Source organism: Perca fluviatilis, chromosome 13 (genome assembly GCF_010015445.1).
Source record: "Perca fluviatilis chromosome 13, GENO_Pfluv_1.0, whole genome shotgun sequence".
Lineage (NCBI taxonomy): Eukaryota > Metazoa > Chordata > Actinopteri > Perciformes > Percidae > Perca > Perca fluviatilis.
In genome coordinates this window covers 5,543,356-5,557,892 of record NC_053124.1, presented here as the reverse complement: position 1 = coordinate 5,557,892, position 14,537 = coordinate 5,543,356, and the positions used below count along the sequence as shown (strand labels likewise).

The 14,537-nt window shown below is 41.0% G+C and overlaps 1 protein-coding gene across 2 annotated transcripts in view; it reads left to right on the top strand.

Annotated features, from left to right (window-relative positions):
* Positions 1 to 10,193, top strand: part of LOC120572024 (putative nuclease HARBI1) — a 37,887-nt gene extending 27,694 nt beyond the window's left edge. The window contains exons 2-5 of one of the 2 annotated variants that reach the window (XM_039821209.1): positions 5,610 to 5,655; positions 8,185 to 9,389; positions 9,470 to 9,660; positions 9,785 to 10,193. In XM_039821209.1, the coding sequence (XP_039677143.1) occupies positions 9,347 to 9,389; positions 9,470 to 9,660; positions 9,785 to 9,970 (420 nt within the window). In that variant the 5' untranslated portion in view covers positions 5,610 to 5,655; positions 8,185 to 9,346 and the 3' untranslated portion in view covers positions 9,971 to 10,193. The remainder of the gene's footprint in view (positions 1 to 5,609; positions 5,656 to 8,184; positions 9,390 to 9,469; positions 9,661 to 9,784) is intronic. The other variant, XM_039821208.1, reaches the window with a different exon arrangement.
* The last annotated feature ends 4,344 nt before the right edge of the window (positions 10,194 to 14,537 follow it).

Sequence of the window (14,537 nt, the reverse complement as noted above, 5' to 3'; positions counted from 1 at the left end):
AAGCCCTGGAACCATATAGGAGACTTTCTTGTCTCGATCGCCTAATTAATACTGTCCTTCACCACGGTCTGCATGCTGACGCACAACAGTGCTGCAGATGGGGGAGACACAATGTAGCAGTTTACCTCACACTCACGTCAGTGCAGGACATAAGCTACACCCAGAACTATGGGAGAAGCTGGAGAGCCATATAAATTGCTCCCCACCTACTAAAGTAATGATTTAAAAAACACAAATGCTTGATCAAGGGCCCGGCCCGAGGATAGCGGCGGAAAATATCAGCAGAAAATCTAAACTCTACGCCCAGGCTCTCCAGCATGTTGTTTTATTACTGGCGGTTTCTTCGACCGTTCTGCGTGCTGTAGCGCCTTTACCAGCACACTAATAGCTCACGTTACTGTATTGTGTCAACATTTAACTTCATTTAATATTGTATGTGGCGTTTTCTTTGGCGGGGTGCAAATGTTCCACCAAAACAAGTTCCTTCCTGAGACTATTTAGCAGAGCCACCGTTGCTGTGTCCGGAGCTTAGCGCCAACCAAGACCGTTGGGATTGGATTAAAGAAATGCAAACAACCCAGAGCGTTATTTTTTCTCTTATCCCATAATGCATCTTTGGTGTAGCCAGACCTTACTCCACAGAGCTGTGAGGATAGAGCTGGCTATGCAAGACTACAGTATGTTTCCCCTGACAAGGACCCCTAATAGCCGAGACCAGTGCCAGGAGGGGGTCTTAATGGAGCTTACCCCCCTCAGTTGCATTTTTGTTTTTGCTTGTTTAAGCGTCATGGAAAAATATCAAAAACAACAATGCATGAGATACATGTGCTCAGCTGTTGTTTCAGAACAATGAATAGTGCTGCTGGAGGAGATAGACAGACAGGAAGAATATGTCACTTGGTTCCCTGCTTGCTTTCCGTTGTTGTAAATACATAATTCCCTTTTTCCCCCATTGTAGTAATCCACGGACAGAAGGGAAACGACTATATTACGGTATTCTTTTATTTTTATTTTTAAACAGTAGCCTCACGTTGTTGTTAATCAGCCTTTCTTATCAGTATCATGATGGGTTTTAGTTTTATTTCCCTGTTTATTTTGTAGGTTCTGCTAATGTGTCATGTCTAGTTTTACGTCCTTACGTCCGGAAAACACACAGGACCTTCGCCTGTTCCTCGTTACCACCGTCCTTTCCTGTGTATATAAATCTTGGGGCAATTCCTAATTCCCCAATTTGTACCTCCTCAACTCCAGGATCCTCGATCATCAGGCTTGTCCTGCATAGTGCCAGAAAAAGAGGGAGATAATACATGTTTCAGGGCTGTCAAAATGAACGTAATAATAACGAGTTAACGCAAATTCCTTTTAACGTGATTAGCGCACGCGCGTTCTGTGATCACGCTCCGTAGTTTGGGAACTCAGGAAGCTGCAGCAGTAACGTTGTGGACAGTGTTGCCAACTTGCCGACTTTCTTGCTAGATTTAGCGACTTTTCAGATCCTCCTGGCGACTAAAAAATAAATTCAAATATATTTCTACTTTGATTCCAATTAATTGATTCCACAAGACTAAAGTTATCTTCATGTACTGTTGATGTGAACTGAGTTACCAGTACGTCCAGTCTCAAACACCACGTACGTGTGTGTGTGTGTGTGTGTGTGTGTGTGTGTGTGTGTGTGTGTGTGTGTGTGTGTGTGTGTGTGTGTGTGTGTGTGTGTGTGTGTGTGTCTTCAGGCTGTTTGCACTGCCAAATTCTTTCTGCAGTCTCACAGCATCACTGTAGGAGTTATGGCTGGAAATGATTATTAACTCTATTAATTATAGAGATGCAGTGTACAGCTGAGATTAGGGAAACTGGAAGCTAATTTTCTACTGAGAAAGATTTCTGTCATCCTGTTCTGGAGTATTTTCTAGCATTACATAGTTGCAGAGGATTAGACACATTCAACCGCTAATCACTGCTGGCAGTGACCTATTTCATCTTATCACAAATTCCCATTGATGTGTAAACACTTGTATTGGCTGTGCAAAAAGGCAGTTTTAATAACCTAATAGTATCCTACTGAAAAATGTATGAGAAATGATATCACAGCATCTGAAGCAGTGTTTCTAACAGCATTTAAAAGACGGGGAGAGATACTGTAAGAAGTAAATCCACCAGCCATTTCTCTCTTTTAACACTAATTGCCCAAATATGTATTTAAACAGCTTAAAATGAAATGCATAGATTCTGGTTCTTATACGACCATGCATTTAGCATGTTTTAGTCTTCATGCAACAAATTATTATCCTGGACTTACATTACTGATAACCACTTTCCAGAGCATTCCACAGTGTTTAAAGATTTGTCAATGTGTTTTTATTCCTTCCTTAAAGTTTCAGTAGGTACTGTAATAGTAATTTACATTTTAGATTTATTAATGGTAAATTACAGGTTTGTTGTTCTATTGCTTAATATTTCACAGTTTCTGCCTTCAGCACAAATGTTTCAAAGTAGATGATGTGTAAGTGCTCCTTGACCTTGGAATTCCATAAGTTGCTATTCCCTGATAGTCAGAACTGGTTCAGGCTTGACTTCCTCCCCCCATACAACCTTGTAGAAACTAGATAAGGATGCTGCTCCCCCAAAACTCTTTGGTCATTCTCTCAGACTCTCCTGATGAACTGAACCTTCTTTGCACAAACTATAAATACTATAAAGACTTTGTTGAGTGGCCCTTTCCCGGTACCTTCAGTTCATCAGTTTCTCATAATAAACTTGAGACACTGTTTTTCCTTGTTGTGTTGTTAACACTGCCTGTGTAAAGCATTGCACATTATCATTCTGGAAATACAATTTAATTGCACCTTTTACTGTTTGTTTTGTTTTGTTTCCACCCTTGACTCCAACCAGCAGAATTTGTTGAAACTTAAGTTTCAGTTACTGTTCACTGTTAACATTTTTATTTTTACACTCAAAAGCTATTCTTTCAGTTTTACGACAGGGAATACACAACCGAGATGGTTTTCCTTTTGGGTTCGGCGCAGCCAGAGTTGGCTAATTGAACAGCTGTACAGGTAACCGAGCTAACTAAGTAACGGCAGCTACCTACAGTTAGCGGTTACGAGTATAGCTAATATAATCCGTCCAAATCTCATTAAATCACCTCGGTACTGCATTCACAATGGTCTTATAACCTTTATTATCCTAATGACAAGTCCAAATGGTTCCACTTACCTTAAGGTCAAGAGGATTATTCATGACACCGTTATAAAAGGATTTGATGGTGAAATCAAACTTCATGACAAGTCCAAATAGTTTCACTTTACTTGAGGTCAGGAAAAAATATTCATAACCCAATTTTTAGTGGACTCACTGCAGACATTGCAGCAATCACTGTAGAAGTAATTGCCAGGGGGCGGCTTCTGGCTCACCCAGTGGGAGCGTTCGCCCCATGTTGGCTGAGTCCTGCAGCGGCGCAGGTTCGGTTCCAACCTGCTGCCCTTTGCTGCGTGTCGTCCCCCATCTCTCTCCCCCTTTCGTGTCTATCCACTGTCACTGTGTAGTAAAGGGAAAAGCCCAAAAAAAATTATCTTTAAAAAATTTTAATAAGCTGAATGCAATGGAAAACAGCGAATGGATTGCCCAGCTTGTTAATAGCCGGTGTATGTTCATTTTAGCTTTCAGTTTGTAGATGTTAGTTCGATGGCACCAACATTTGGCCTAATCATAACTGACCTGGCAACCCAAAGGCCAATTTTTAGCATTAAACACTTAATTTCCTGCATTCTATGCACTTATTTCTACCTTTTTCTGAATCAATATGCTGGAAATATCTTTATGTAAAGGGAAACATAGATTACAATCCAAATATAAAAAAAAATTGAACATATTGCAGTAAGGCTCTCAGGCATTCTGTATTGCTTTCATCTATTTATTCTCGTTTGGATCGACTTTTCTAATTATATCTGAGTCAGCACACATGTAGCCTAGGCATGACTTACTCTTCCCTCCTCTTTTGCCTCTTTTGTTGGGGAACTACCCTCCTTAAATGTGCATATGACAATTATTCCCCTCAATGATACATTATTAATTTAAATGTATTAATAAACCCCTGGACTGTAATATTTCAGATATTTAGCAAGATTGTCCAAGATGTCCAAAACTGTGCATTCAAAAAATAACTCATCCCATCTCTGTGTTCTCTGAGATTCGGAGGAGTTGTGATATTTTGAAAAAATAAAGTTATAATAGGCTATTACAAGAATAAAGTCACTATATTTCAGAAAATAATCCACCTGCACCATAGTCTGCTGTGCAATATGTGGTTGCTCTGCTGATACGGTAGATCTCAGACCTTCTGACAGACACAGAGCCCCGTTTGGGTCTCTGGTCTCTGAATGAGACAAAGTTTATGGAAGTGGCTGTACGCTGCTAAACATCGGAGGTGGAAAACCGAAACTACAGCAAAAATACACAGAGCACAAACGCGACACATCTTCCGCAGCATGTCGACAGCAGAGCGCATCCTTTATAAACCTGAAGCTGCACAGCTTTTTACAGCGAGAGTGGACACTAAGCAACGCACAGGTCTGCTTCAGAGCTCCGTGAGTTTGAGTCTGAACCATAGGCCTAGACTGGAAACGTCACCTCACAGGAACTTCAAACTAAATCATAGTATTGCGCTCCTAAACTTTGTGATAATGGCATCAATGTATTAGCCTGATTTGGCTATGATTCCTCCGAAAATTACACCTTTCACAGCTTTCCTCAAGTAGAGACGGTTGTGATATCAACAAATACAGCATGGTCAGACCCTGCATGTAGCTGCCCGTTCTATTCGCCTCGGAAAAATAAACTGGACAAAGTTACAGTTCTACCAGGAGTTCTACAAAAAGAATGTAAGAACATAATTATACATTCGGGACTACACTCAAAACATTTGGGGCTGAAGCCCCGGCAAAATCGTCTGATGCCGCGCCTGTTGGTGTTAGAAAGGGATGTTTGACTGGCCTGAGTTATCTCTTTTCTACAGGCGGACCCGGAGAAGAAGAGAGCTTACAGACAGCTTACATCAGAGAAAGCTAACAGACTCACAAACTTTTGTACTAGCTTTGACATTCTCCCACTGGTTTCTGCACCATTTCTTTTTATCATCATAGATTTGTTGTAGCTACCTGCATTCGTATGTCTGCAACTGGATATTATAAATATAATTTAGTGTTTTTATTTTTATTTTTTTATTTATCCTGTTTTTAAGAATACACATTGTTATTCCTTTTTATCAGTTTGAGTTTGCCTCATTTTAAACACCTTAACTGTAGTCATTTTCTTTTTAACATCTGCTGCTTCTCCTGTGTTTACATGCAGCTGATCAGAGCAGAAAACAATCCCGCTGTTTTGTTGCTTGAAAACAGGAAAACCTTTCCAATACTGCAGGAATACTATATGTCTTTCAAATCAAATTTAACTGCTATGGATGTAGTCCTTTCATTGAAAAATACTACACATTTTAACCAAGGATGTGCAGCACACACTTTTAGGCATACTCCTGTAAGTTCTGTACATACAAACCTTCCTACTCAGTGATAAGGTTTATGTACCTTTTACGCATTCAATATTTTTTCACACAGGAGATGTAGAAGAAGACGCCATGGGGACAATTCCAGATCCAATAGGGTAAGGGGTATAAGGGTTCAATTTCTGAGGGTACACACTTGGAACTTCCACCCTGGCTCAAGATGGCGAGCAATTCGCCACATCACGATGGAAAATCCCACAACACAACAGCAAATCACTACCACAGGACAGCATTGGTGAGACTGTAACGAAAAGGGCAGGTACATATTGGACACTGATCCTCGTCCTGATTGTTGTGTCGTGTTGTGTTGATTTGCCATCGTGTTGTGCGATTTGCTGTCGTGTTGTGGTGATTTGCCGTCGTGTTGTGGTGATTTGCTGCACTTCAGGGCCACCGTCAAATAATACAGTGAGTTTGTGTGTATATAATATAGCTACTGTGTAAATTTTATATTTTCATACAAACAGTTTTACACTAAAATAGCCTATAAGGGCTATATACAGTATATAGGGTATACATACATATGCTATATATATGTAAATTATTACAGCGTATGTTAAAACAATGAACAGCTGATGCCGCACATCATACTTAATTTGCAAAGATGTTTGAGGTTTGTTAAAGGCTTGTTCTGTTGCCTCAACTCCTCTTTCCTGTGGGCGGGACTAGGATGCCAAGAGAGGAATTGAGGAGAGGAATCGGGGGATGCACAAACTGGGAAATGGCAAAGGGCTATAGTGTCTGTATCCACCTTGGACAAAAACTGAAAAGTGACAGCATTGATTAAGAATTCCCCATGATGAAATTATTTTGTTTGGGTATAAAGTGTAGAAACATAGTAGGGGTGTTAAGCAGGCTGAGGGTTATGTAACCGGAGTCCAAACATTGCAAACACTGAGAGGGAAGAAGCAACATCAGCTTCATTAGAGTGGCAAAATGTCAGAAGCATTATCTGCAGGCACCCACACACACATTCACATACACACAGTCAACAGCCTACACACACACTAATCCAAGTTGCTGTTTCTTCATAGTAAATTAACCAAATGGAAAACATTTTGTTACCACCCCGACACCGGGCCTGTGCCTTTTTCCCTGCTTCCCTCATTGTTTGGTTTTGCAGGGCTACATAGAGCAGCTTTTATCAAAAACTAGGATTTGTAAATGTTTTCAGTAAGAGTTAAAGGAGCTGTACTCAATATTCAGAACATTAATATAGCAACTATGTGAAGATATAGTGGAGCAGAGAATGAAGTCACACTCCCTCTGTGAGAGTTGGAATCTGAGCTTCTTGTTCTTTGTTTTTGTCGTTATTTGGCAAGTTGGGAAGTGGTCTTTGAGGGCCGTGTGGAGGCTGGTCTCGCTTTGCCAGACCATCCACATGCTGAGGACCGGAGGGAGGTCTGGCTAGTCCACATAGCATTCCGGGATGGGAGAAGAACGTGTTCTGGTTTATTGGCATTTCTTTAAATCAATCACAATCGTCATGGGTGGCGCTAAGCTCCACAAGGAGTAGCTGTAAAATTGTCGTGCAAGAGAAAACTTAGATTTGATTTTACCATGCAGAGATCTGAGAAGCAGTTAAAGTGATGGTTTGGAGTAATTTCACCCTAGGGTCCTTTGCACCACGACCTCAATGGATTGGAAAGTTTGTAAGTACACCATGAGTTATCTTTTTAATTTTACATTTGGCAATTGCCCTTTGACATTTTAAGATTCAACTTTTCCATTTCAATTTAACATTTGGCTTTTCGATTTGGACTTGACAGATGTCAATGTAAATGAGGAGGCATGGCCTAAAGGCTGGTGGGAGGGTCTGAAACGAAAGGGGTGCAGAGGCACCTTATGGACAGCAAGGTGGAGCTGACTGCTGGGTAGTGAACGGGGAGAGGCAAATTATTTTTTGATCCCGTTTGAATTGAGCCATGGATGAATATGATGTTCGTCAATTTAAGAGATAATTTTTCAACCAAAGAAAGTCTTAGTTAGCCGTAGGTTTGTCATATGACCACTTAGTTTTGTCTGAAACCGCTCAGTGAACTACATTTTCTTCTTTTTTTCCCTTTTTCCTCCCTTTTGTTTGGGTGTTTTTTTTTTTGGGGGGGGGGTTTTTTTTTTTTTTTTTTAAATATTTTTTTTTTTTTTTTTTTTTTTTTTTTTTTTTCCAGTGAAGCTTTTTCAGCAGATAAGCAAAAGAACAAGCGAGATCCTCTGCTCATTAGAGTAACGTTACATCCCCGGTACGATACACACAGACATCGTAGCTTCAGCGAGACGTCATCCATGCCACTTTGAACTGTGGAGTCTTTCTAATTACGTATTTTCAGTCTTATACTTATACTTATAACAGTTTAACAACAAACTGAGACTTTCTTCGGTTGAAAAATAATGTTTTAAATTGACAAACATCATATTTGTAATCCATGGTTCAATTCAAACCGGATCAAAAAATATAAAAAATATAAATAAAATCCGTTGGTCATTCTGTCCCATTCTTGTGAGTGCAATATCCCAGCACTCTGTGTGGACTAATGTTTAATCTTAAAAGATTGAGCTTGGTCTGGTGATAGCCAGACTAATGTTCTGGCTGATCAGCTGTTCACTAACCCCGTCTCTTGTGCCTGCAGTTTGCCACCTGGACCTGACTCATGCCTCCACTCCACACCTGCCAAACACGGACCAAGGACCTCAAATAACTGGATTTAACTGGACTGGAAATCACTTTCACTGGTTCACTGCCACAAGCCCCTCATCTGCCCCTCTGCATTACCCTGCTCTCCCTCGGACCTGAATTAGAAACCGCACATAACGTATTAGACCCCAATAAGCCATATACTTTGTATCAAATTAGACCAAAACTAAAAACAATTTGGTCCTTATTACAACGTAAACGGACACTTATAGCCTACTTAGACACAGCTATCTAAATTATGCTGTAATTAGAAACCGCACAATTTCCAAATAAGAAATAAGCCGTACTTTGTATCAAATTAGACCAAACTAGAAACAATGGGCTCCTTAATAGAAATTAAATGAACACCATTATAACCCAGGCGCCATTAACCAAAATGGTGCTGTAATTAGACAGGTTTAATGCCATATTATATCGCCTTTATTATTTATTAATAATACAAACAGAAAATGTGCAGCAATACTCTACAGCCATTGAAAACGGAAACAAAGGCGAGCTTGCCACGGTCAGGCAGAGGCCGATCTACAATGAGACAAGAACATCAGTGTTAATAAATGACAAAGCAAAGACTAAATTACAAACAAAACCCAAGCACAAGATAAACACTCTCCTTTTCAGGATAAATGAGTAAAACCTACCAACACATGTTGTGGTAAGCACAATGGGCCTCACTCACCAACCGTTCTTACGAAGAAATGTGTTCTTAAACCCCGCTTACGCACTTTTTACGGAAGTTAGGAGACCGGGTGGGCATATCACAGCCATCCATCAGTCGCGCTCTCCCACGAGTTGTGGATGGAATAAATCAACTGGCCACACAATATATTATCTTCCCCTACACAGCGCAACAACAGCTGCCGGTCAAGATAGGGTTCTACTCTATTGCAGGTCTGCACAACGTAAATGGGGCAATAGACTGTACTCATGTGCGCATTAAGGCACCCTCACCAGACCCATTCCCATACCTCAACCGCAAGCAACATCACTCAATCAATGTACAAGTCATCTGTGACTCCGACAACCACCTCTTGAACGTGGTCTCCCGCTTCCCAGGAGGTGCACATGACTCTTATATTTTGCAGAACAGTTCTGTGGGAATGTGCCTGGAACAAGGAGATGCTGGAGACGAGTGGGTCATTGGTAAACATCGCTGAGTAATTTCAAATTCCAATTTTTGGTTTCAGAAAGTGAGTTTCTTCATTATTGACTTGTTTCATTAGGAGATCGGGGGTATGCCCTTGCCCCCTGGCTAATGACGCCACTAACAAACCCTCAGACGCACCAAGAGGCCTCTTATAACCAGAGGTATGCACTCACCTGCTCCACCATTGAGCGAACCATCGGTATTCTGAAGGGACGCTGGATGTGTTTGGACACAGCAGGTGGTAAACTGCTTTACAAGCCTGAGAAGGTGAGTAGGACTACTTGTTTTATTCAGGTTTGAAAAATGGAGAACATGTTATAGAATAATCTAAATCCAAGAATTTATTTTATTTAGTATTTCTAGCTTTTGATCATCTTTTCACCATTTTTAGGTTTGCAGAATAATCATGGCCTGTTGTGTGTCACACAACATCGCTATGAAGCGTGGTGTTCCACTTCAGCCACCACACCAGGATGTGCGTCCTGACCCATTGCTGGGACCAGACCACCGACTTGGCGTGGAAGTCAGACAACAAACACAATCCGCTCCTGGTTATCCAAGACCGCATCAGAGATAACACGTGCAGTTGGACGGGACCTGGGGGCACGTACAGAGGCAGGCCTACTGCTGGAAGGCTGAATGGTGTCGGGGTCCTCTTCACAGAGGGGTTGTGTGGATTGGTGATCTGAAAAAAAAAAAAACTATAACTCATTTTAAATTGTTTTAAATGTTTCATTTTGTTCTATATAGGCCTACTGCAAAAGCAATAGGATTTCAAAGTGAATAAACTAAGAATTCAGGTGAGGACTCATTCACAGTCACATAGGCCCACATTTGGTTTGACAAACTGGTGTATAATTCCTTTCCAATGGTTTCACCGTTACTTTCAGTTAAATTATGGCTTTAATTAATTTCATTATTATATTTATTATAAATTAATTATTTAATTAATTATTTGAGCCAGAGCAGAATCTGTCATTTTTTCCTTCAGGCATAACATTGTAAAAATTCAGAAAGACTTGCTTTTCGTCTGATTCACTGGTGGGAGATGGCCTTGGAGGATATGAAGCTGTTGATATAGGGCCCTGGTCGGTGTCCAGTTGCTCCGCCGATGGCACACCAATAATGGCCCCGATGCGCTGGTCAATCTCAGATAACTCAGGGCCTGCATGCCCCCCTCCAGTGGTGAACATATGTCTCTTATGTTTGGCTATGTTTTTTTTGGTCTCTGATTTTAAGTCAAACCATTTTTTTATATCTACATTTGAGCGATGTTGTCCAGAAACAGCATTTACTGAATCCGTGATCTCCTTCCATGCCTCCGTTTTGTTGGTGGCTTTAAAACCACTGGAAACACTACTAAATAATATGCCTCGTTTGGCATTTACCTGTTGCAGTAGAATTTCTATTTCAGCATTATTGTAATTCTTTTTTTTTGTTTGGTGATTGGTGGATCTGAGCTTTTGGGCGTTCACCAACTTTTCCTGCACACGGTCACAAAAATATGGGTATTTGCGGGGCGTTTTCTTATGCTAATTAGGAACAACTGACACGCAATTTCAATTAAGAAGACGTGGGATTCATCAATCCTAAGAACACAGGTGCGAACAATTCTTTGGTTCTTTGGTCTTTGGTCATGAATCTGACGTAGACTTTTCTTAGGGACTTTCTTAAGAACATATTTAAGAAAAAACGTAGGAAGATATCGGTGAATGAGGCCCAATGTGCTGCCAGCCAGAACAACAAAGGTAATGGAGAACAGAGAGGGAAGTGGCGCTGTCTCCTCCCTCCTTTTATCCAGAGAGCTGAGTGAACACAGGTGCGCTCACTCGACCGCCTGAAAATGTTAACAAAGCCTATTATTGATCAAGACCAGATTCAAATGAAGGATTTAAAGTTTGGAGAAATAGTAGTGTGCTCACTGAAATGAAAATTGACTTTTCACTTTTGTGCTGCTCACTTTTTGAGCAGCACAATAGAATCAATCCAAATAGCATTGTTTCACTGTATGATTGTAATTGAATGCTGCAACGCTGCTGTTGGGCTGGGGCTCGAGCCACCGGACCTGATCAGAGTAAATGATTTACTTTGTAATGCTGCGAGTGTTGTTTAATTAGTATCGATGATGTGTTGCTGTGTAGAGAGGAATCTGCCGACACTGTTTCTTGATTATAAAGGTTTATTCACATTCAAGAATTCAGCATCAAATTACAAGCCCTGCAGAGCTCGGAGAGGACAGCTTCTCAGATTCTCTAAAGTCACTCTGAGGTTCTGCTGTTAACACATGGTATATCTATTCTTCATAACTTAGGGTGGGTTCGATAACTGACCAATTGCTTCATGCCAACTGGCTCTATCTCAACATCCTGGGGGCCCATTGATAATGCATGCCAGATGTGTCCTGTGGCCCTTTTCCTATAGAAGTATCCCCCAAAAGTAGAGTAAAGTTCATCACTCCTAGCTACATATAGTTAGTTCAGATATGGCTTAAATACAAATTATAGAATAATCAGATAAAATAGGATGACAATACACCTCACGAGCAGAGCAGCTTCCCTGTGGGGAGAGATCGGAGGAAGCTCTGGTTATTGTTGAAAAGTCCAACTGCTGCACACACTTCTCACCTCCCAATGCCAGTCAAACCACAGCAACACTTCAGTATCACCACTGTGTCGCTGCAATACATAGTGTTACAATAGTGTGATACATAGGAGACAGTGTGAGTAAGCAGCTCAGCCTCTGCAAATTGCAAGGTCATACTATTAATCTAAGACAAAATGAAAGTCCAAACTGCAGCCAGGATTTTGGGGGAAATTCTTTCCACGATTGTACATGCTGTGAAATATTTTCATTATTATACTGCAGCAGTAGCTCCGGGCTCTCTGACAGTAAACCTGCTGCAGTATACTCTGACTGACTGCTGATAATGTTTCATTGCACGTTGATATCGCTGCTGTCAAAAATTCTACACCAGTGTAATCCCAGTGTCAGAGCAATGTTGAGCTAATGGTCTTTACGAGGAGGTGAGCACTGGGTGTGCCAAGCAGCCTGTCATGCAGTGCATCTCGTTTCCTCGCTAACACCCTGCGAGGCTGAGGAACAGCGCCGAGGAGATGACTCAGAGGAGACGACAAAATCAAATTCTGACTTCACGATCACCAGCTCCAAGCTATTTTCAGAGACACTGCATGGAACAAAGTCATATTACACCAGCACAGGTAGCATGTGTGATGACAATTAAGTAATGCTTTCACTCAGTACTAGTGGTAATTTTCTAGTCAATTTTAGGATTTAGTCTTAAAATAAAAGTTGACTAAAACTCGGGATATTTTATTCACCCCTAAGTCATCTTGCTTCATCTATCATAAAACGTGTTCCAAAATGCCAATCACACTTGCATGTGAAGTCATATGGGGTTTGTTGCTGGGTGACCATCCCCGCCCTAGTGAATTTACCTTGCTGTCGTCGACCCCAGTAACACCAAAATGTGAAAGGTAGATGCAAAGCATGCAAAATAGTCTGTTGTTGGCTACAAGAACCAACAGAAAAGGCTTTCCATACTCCCATCATCTGAGTGTGTGAAGACCCAACAACAGGAAAACGTTTTTTTTTCACCACTGTATGTGAACCAACTTCACACTTGGAAGCTGTACATTTTTGCCTCTTTTTTGTTGCAATATGAAAAACACAAAAACATCACACACCTATTCCAAACTGCTTCCAAAAATGTACCTGGCCAGAAAAAAAACTAGCTTCTTCTTTCTGAGAAGGGGTACATGTGGCCCCATTGGCTCCTACAAAATGATTACATAATGTACAATGTATACTTAATTTTATGCAAAATAATAACATTTTATTGGAAGTATAAGGGTGAAAGGAAAGGTGCACATAGTTGTTATTGTTCTTTTTTTTTAAGATAATTTTTGGGGCATTTTTAGGCTTTTATTGACAGAACAGCTGAAGAAATGAAAGGGGAGAGAGAGGGGGAATGACATGCAGCAAGGGGCCGCAGGTCGGAGTCGAACCCGGCCCGCTGCGTTGAGGAACGAACGCAGTACAACCAGTAACAAGTAACATAGCTCAAACACAGCGTTCGTGATTCGACTGGTCATGACTGTTATCCAAGATGGAGGCCGCATGTAAACATTAACGCTACTGTCTTTATAATCTATCTTTGTAATAAACTGTCTGTACACTTACAAAGTTCTCAATGCTTTGGTTCGCATGTAGGGACCCTCATTATGCTACCGTGGAAGTGTGGTGCTATTTTGAGCCTTGTTAGTGGTGTAGAAATAGTGATTTACCCTGTTTCCCCGAAAGCCATTGTTACCAGCTAAAGACCGGTTTGCGGTAGCTAGTTTCAAGCTACAGACACATTCGATTAGCATGAAAACAGATCCCAGAGAATGTTTGACTCAGTACACATATGTTATTAACCCCTAGGTTCATTTTTAGCGCGAATTGTCCTTTAAGGATACACGGAGTACTTACCAACACAATCATCATTTTTGAGAGAAATAGTAAAGGTGAATGCATATACGAACAAGTTCTCTGTTTAGGATTAGAATTTGACAATACAGCAAACACATTACTGTTGATCATCTGTCCATCATCGTATAAAGCCCGCCCTGACAATTTGATTGGTCCACACAGCTCTGGTTCGAGCATAGTTGCTCCACAACGGATCAAGTCCAGACCGAACTTCTAAGCTAAGTTCAGCTGGCATCCAGGCTAGTAAACTATAGGACATTTTTGTTAAAATTAAGGCAGTGTTACCAAAGCTTAAGGTAAGCTAACTGGTTTATCTGTGTCACTGTAGAATCCACATACTGAATCATCGCTGGTGTCCAGCACTGTACAACAACTTCCATTACCACGCTGCTGGTGCCTTCACAGGGGGACAGAGGATGATTTAGAACCGAAACTCTTTCTACTCAAACCCCAGAAATAAAACAAAAACTAAAAAACTGATCATGTGTTTTGTTAGTCTCAATCGACACCCAGATGGACGTCATTGAGAAGGGCTTTCAACACATGTTGAAGGCATTCTTTATGGGGCAAATGCTTTTTTTGTGTTTGACAGTGAGAAGTTAGAGGCCAGCAGCGTTCAGGACATCCAGGGTACCATGCACGCTGTGATAAAG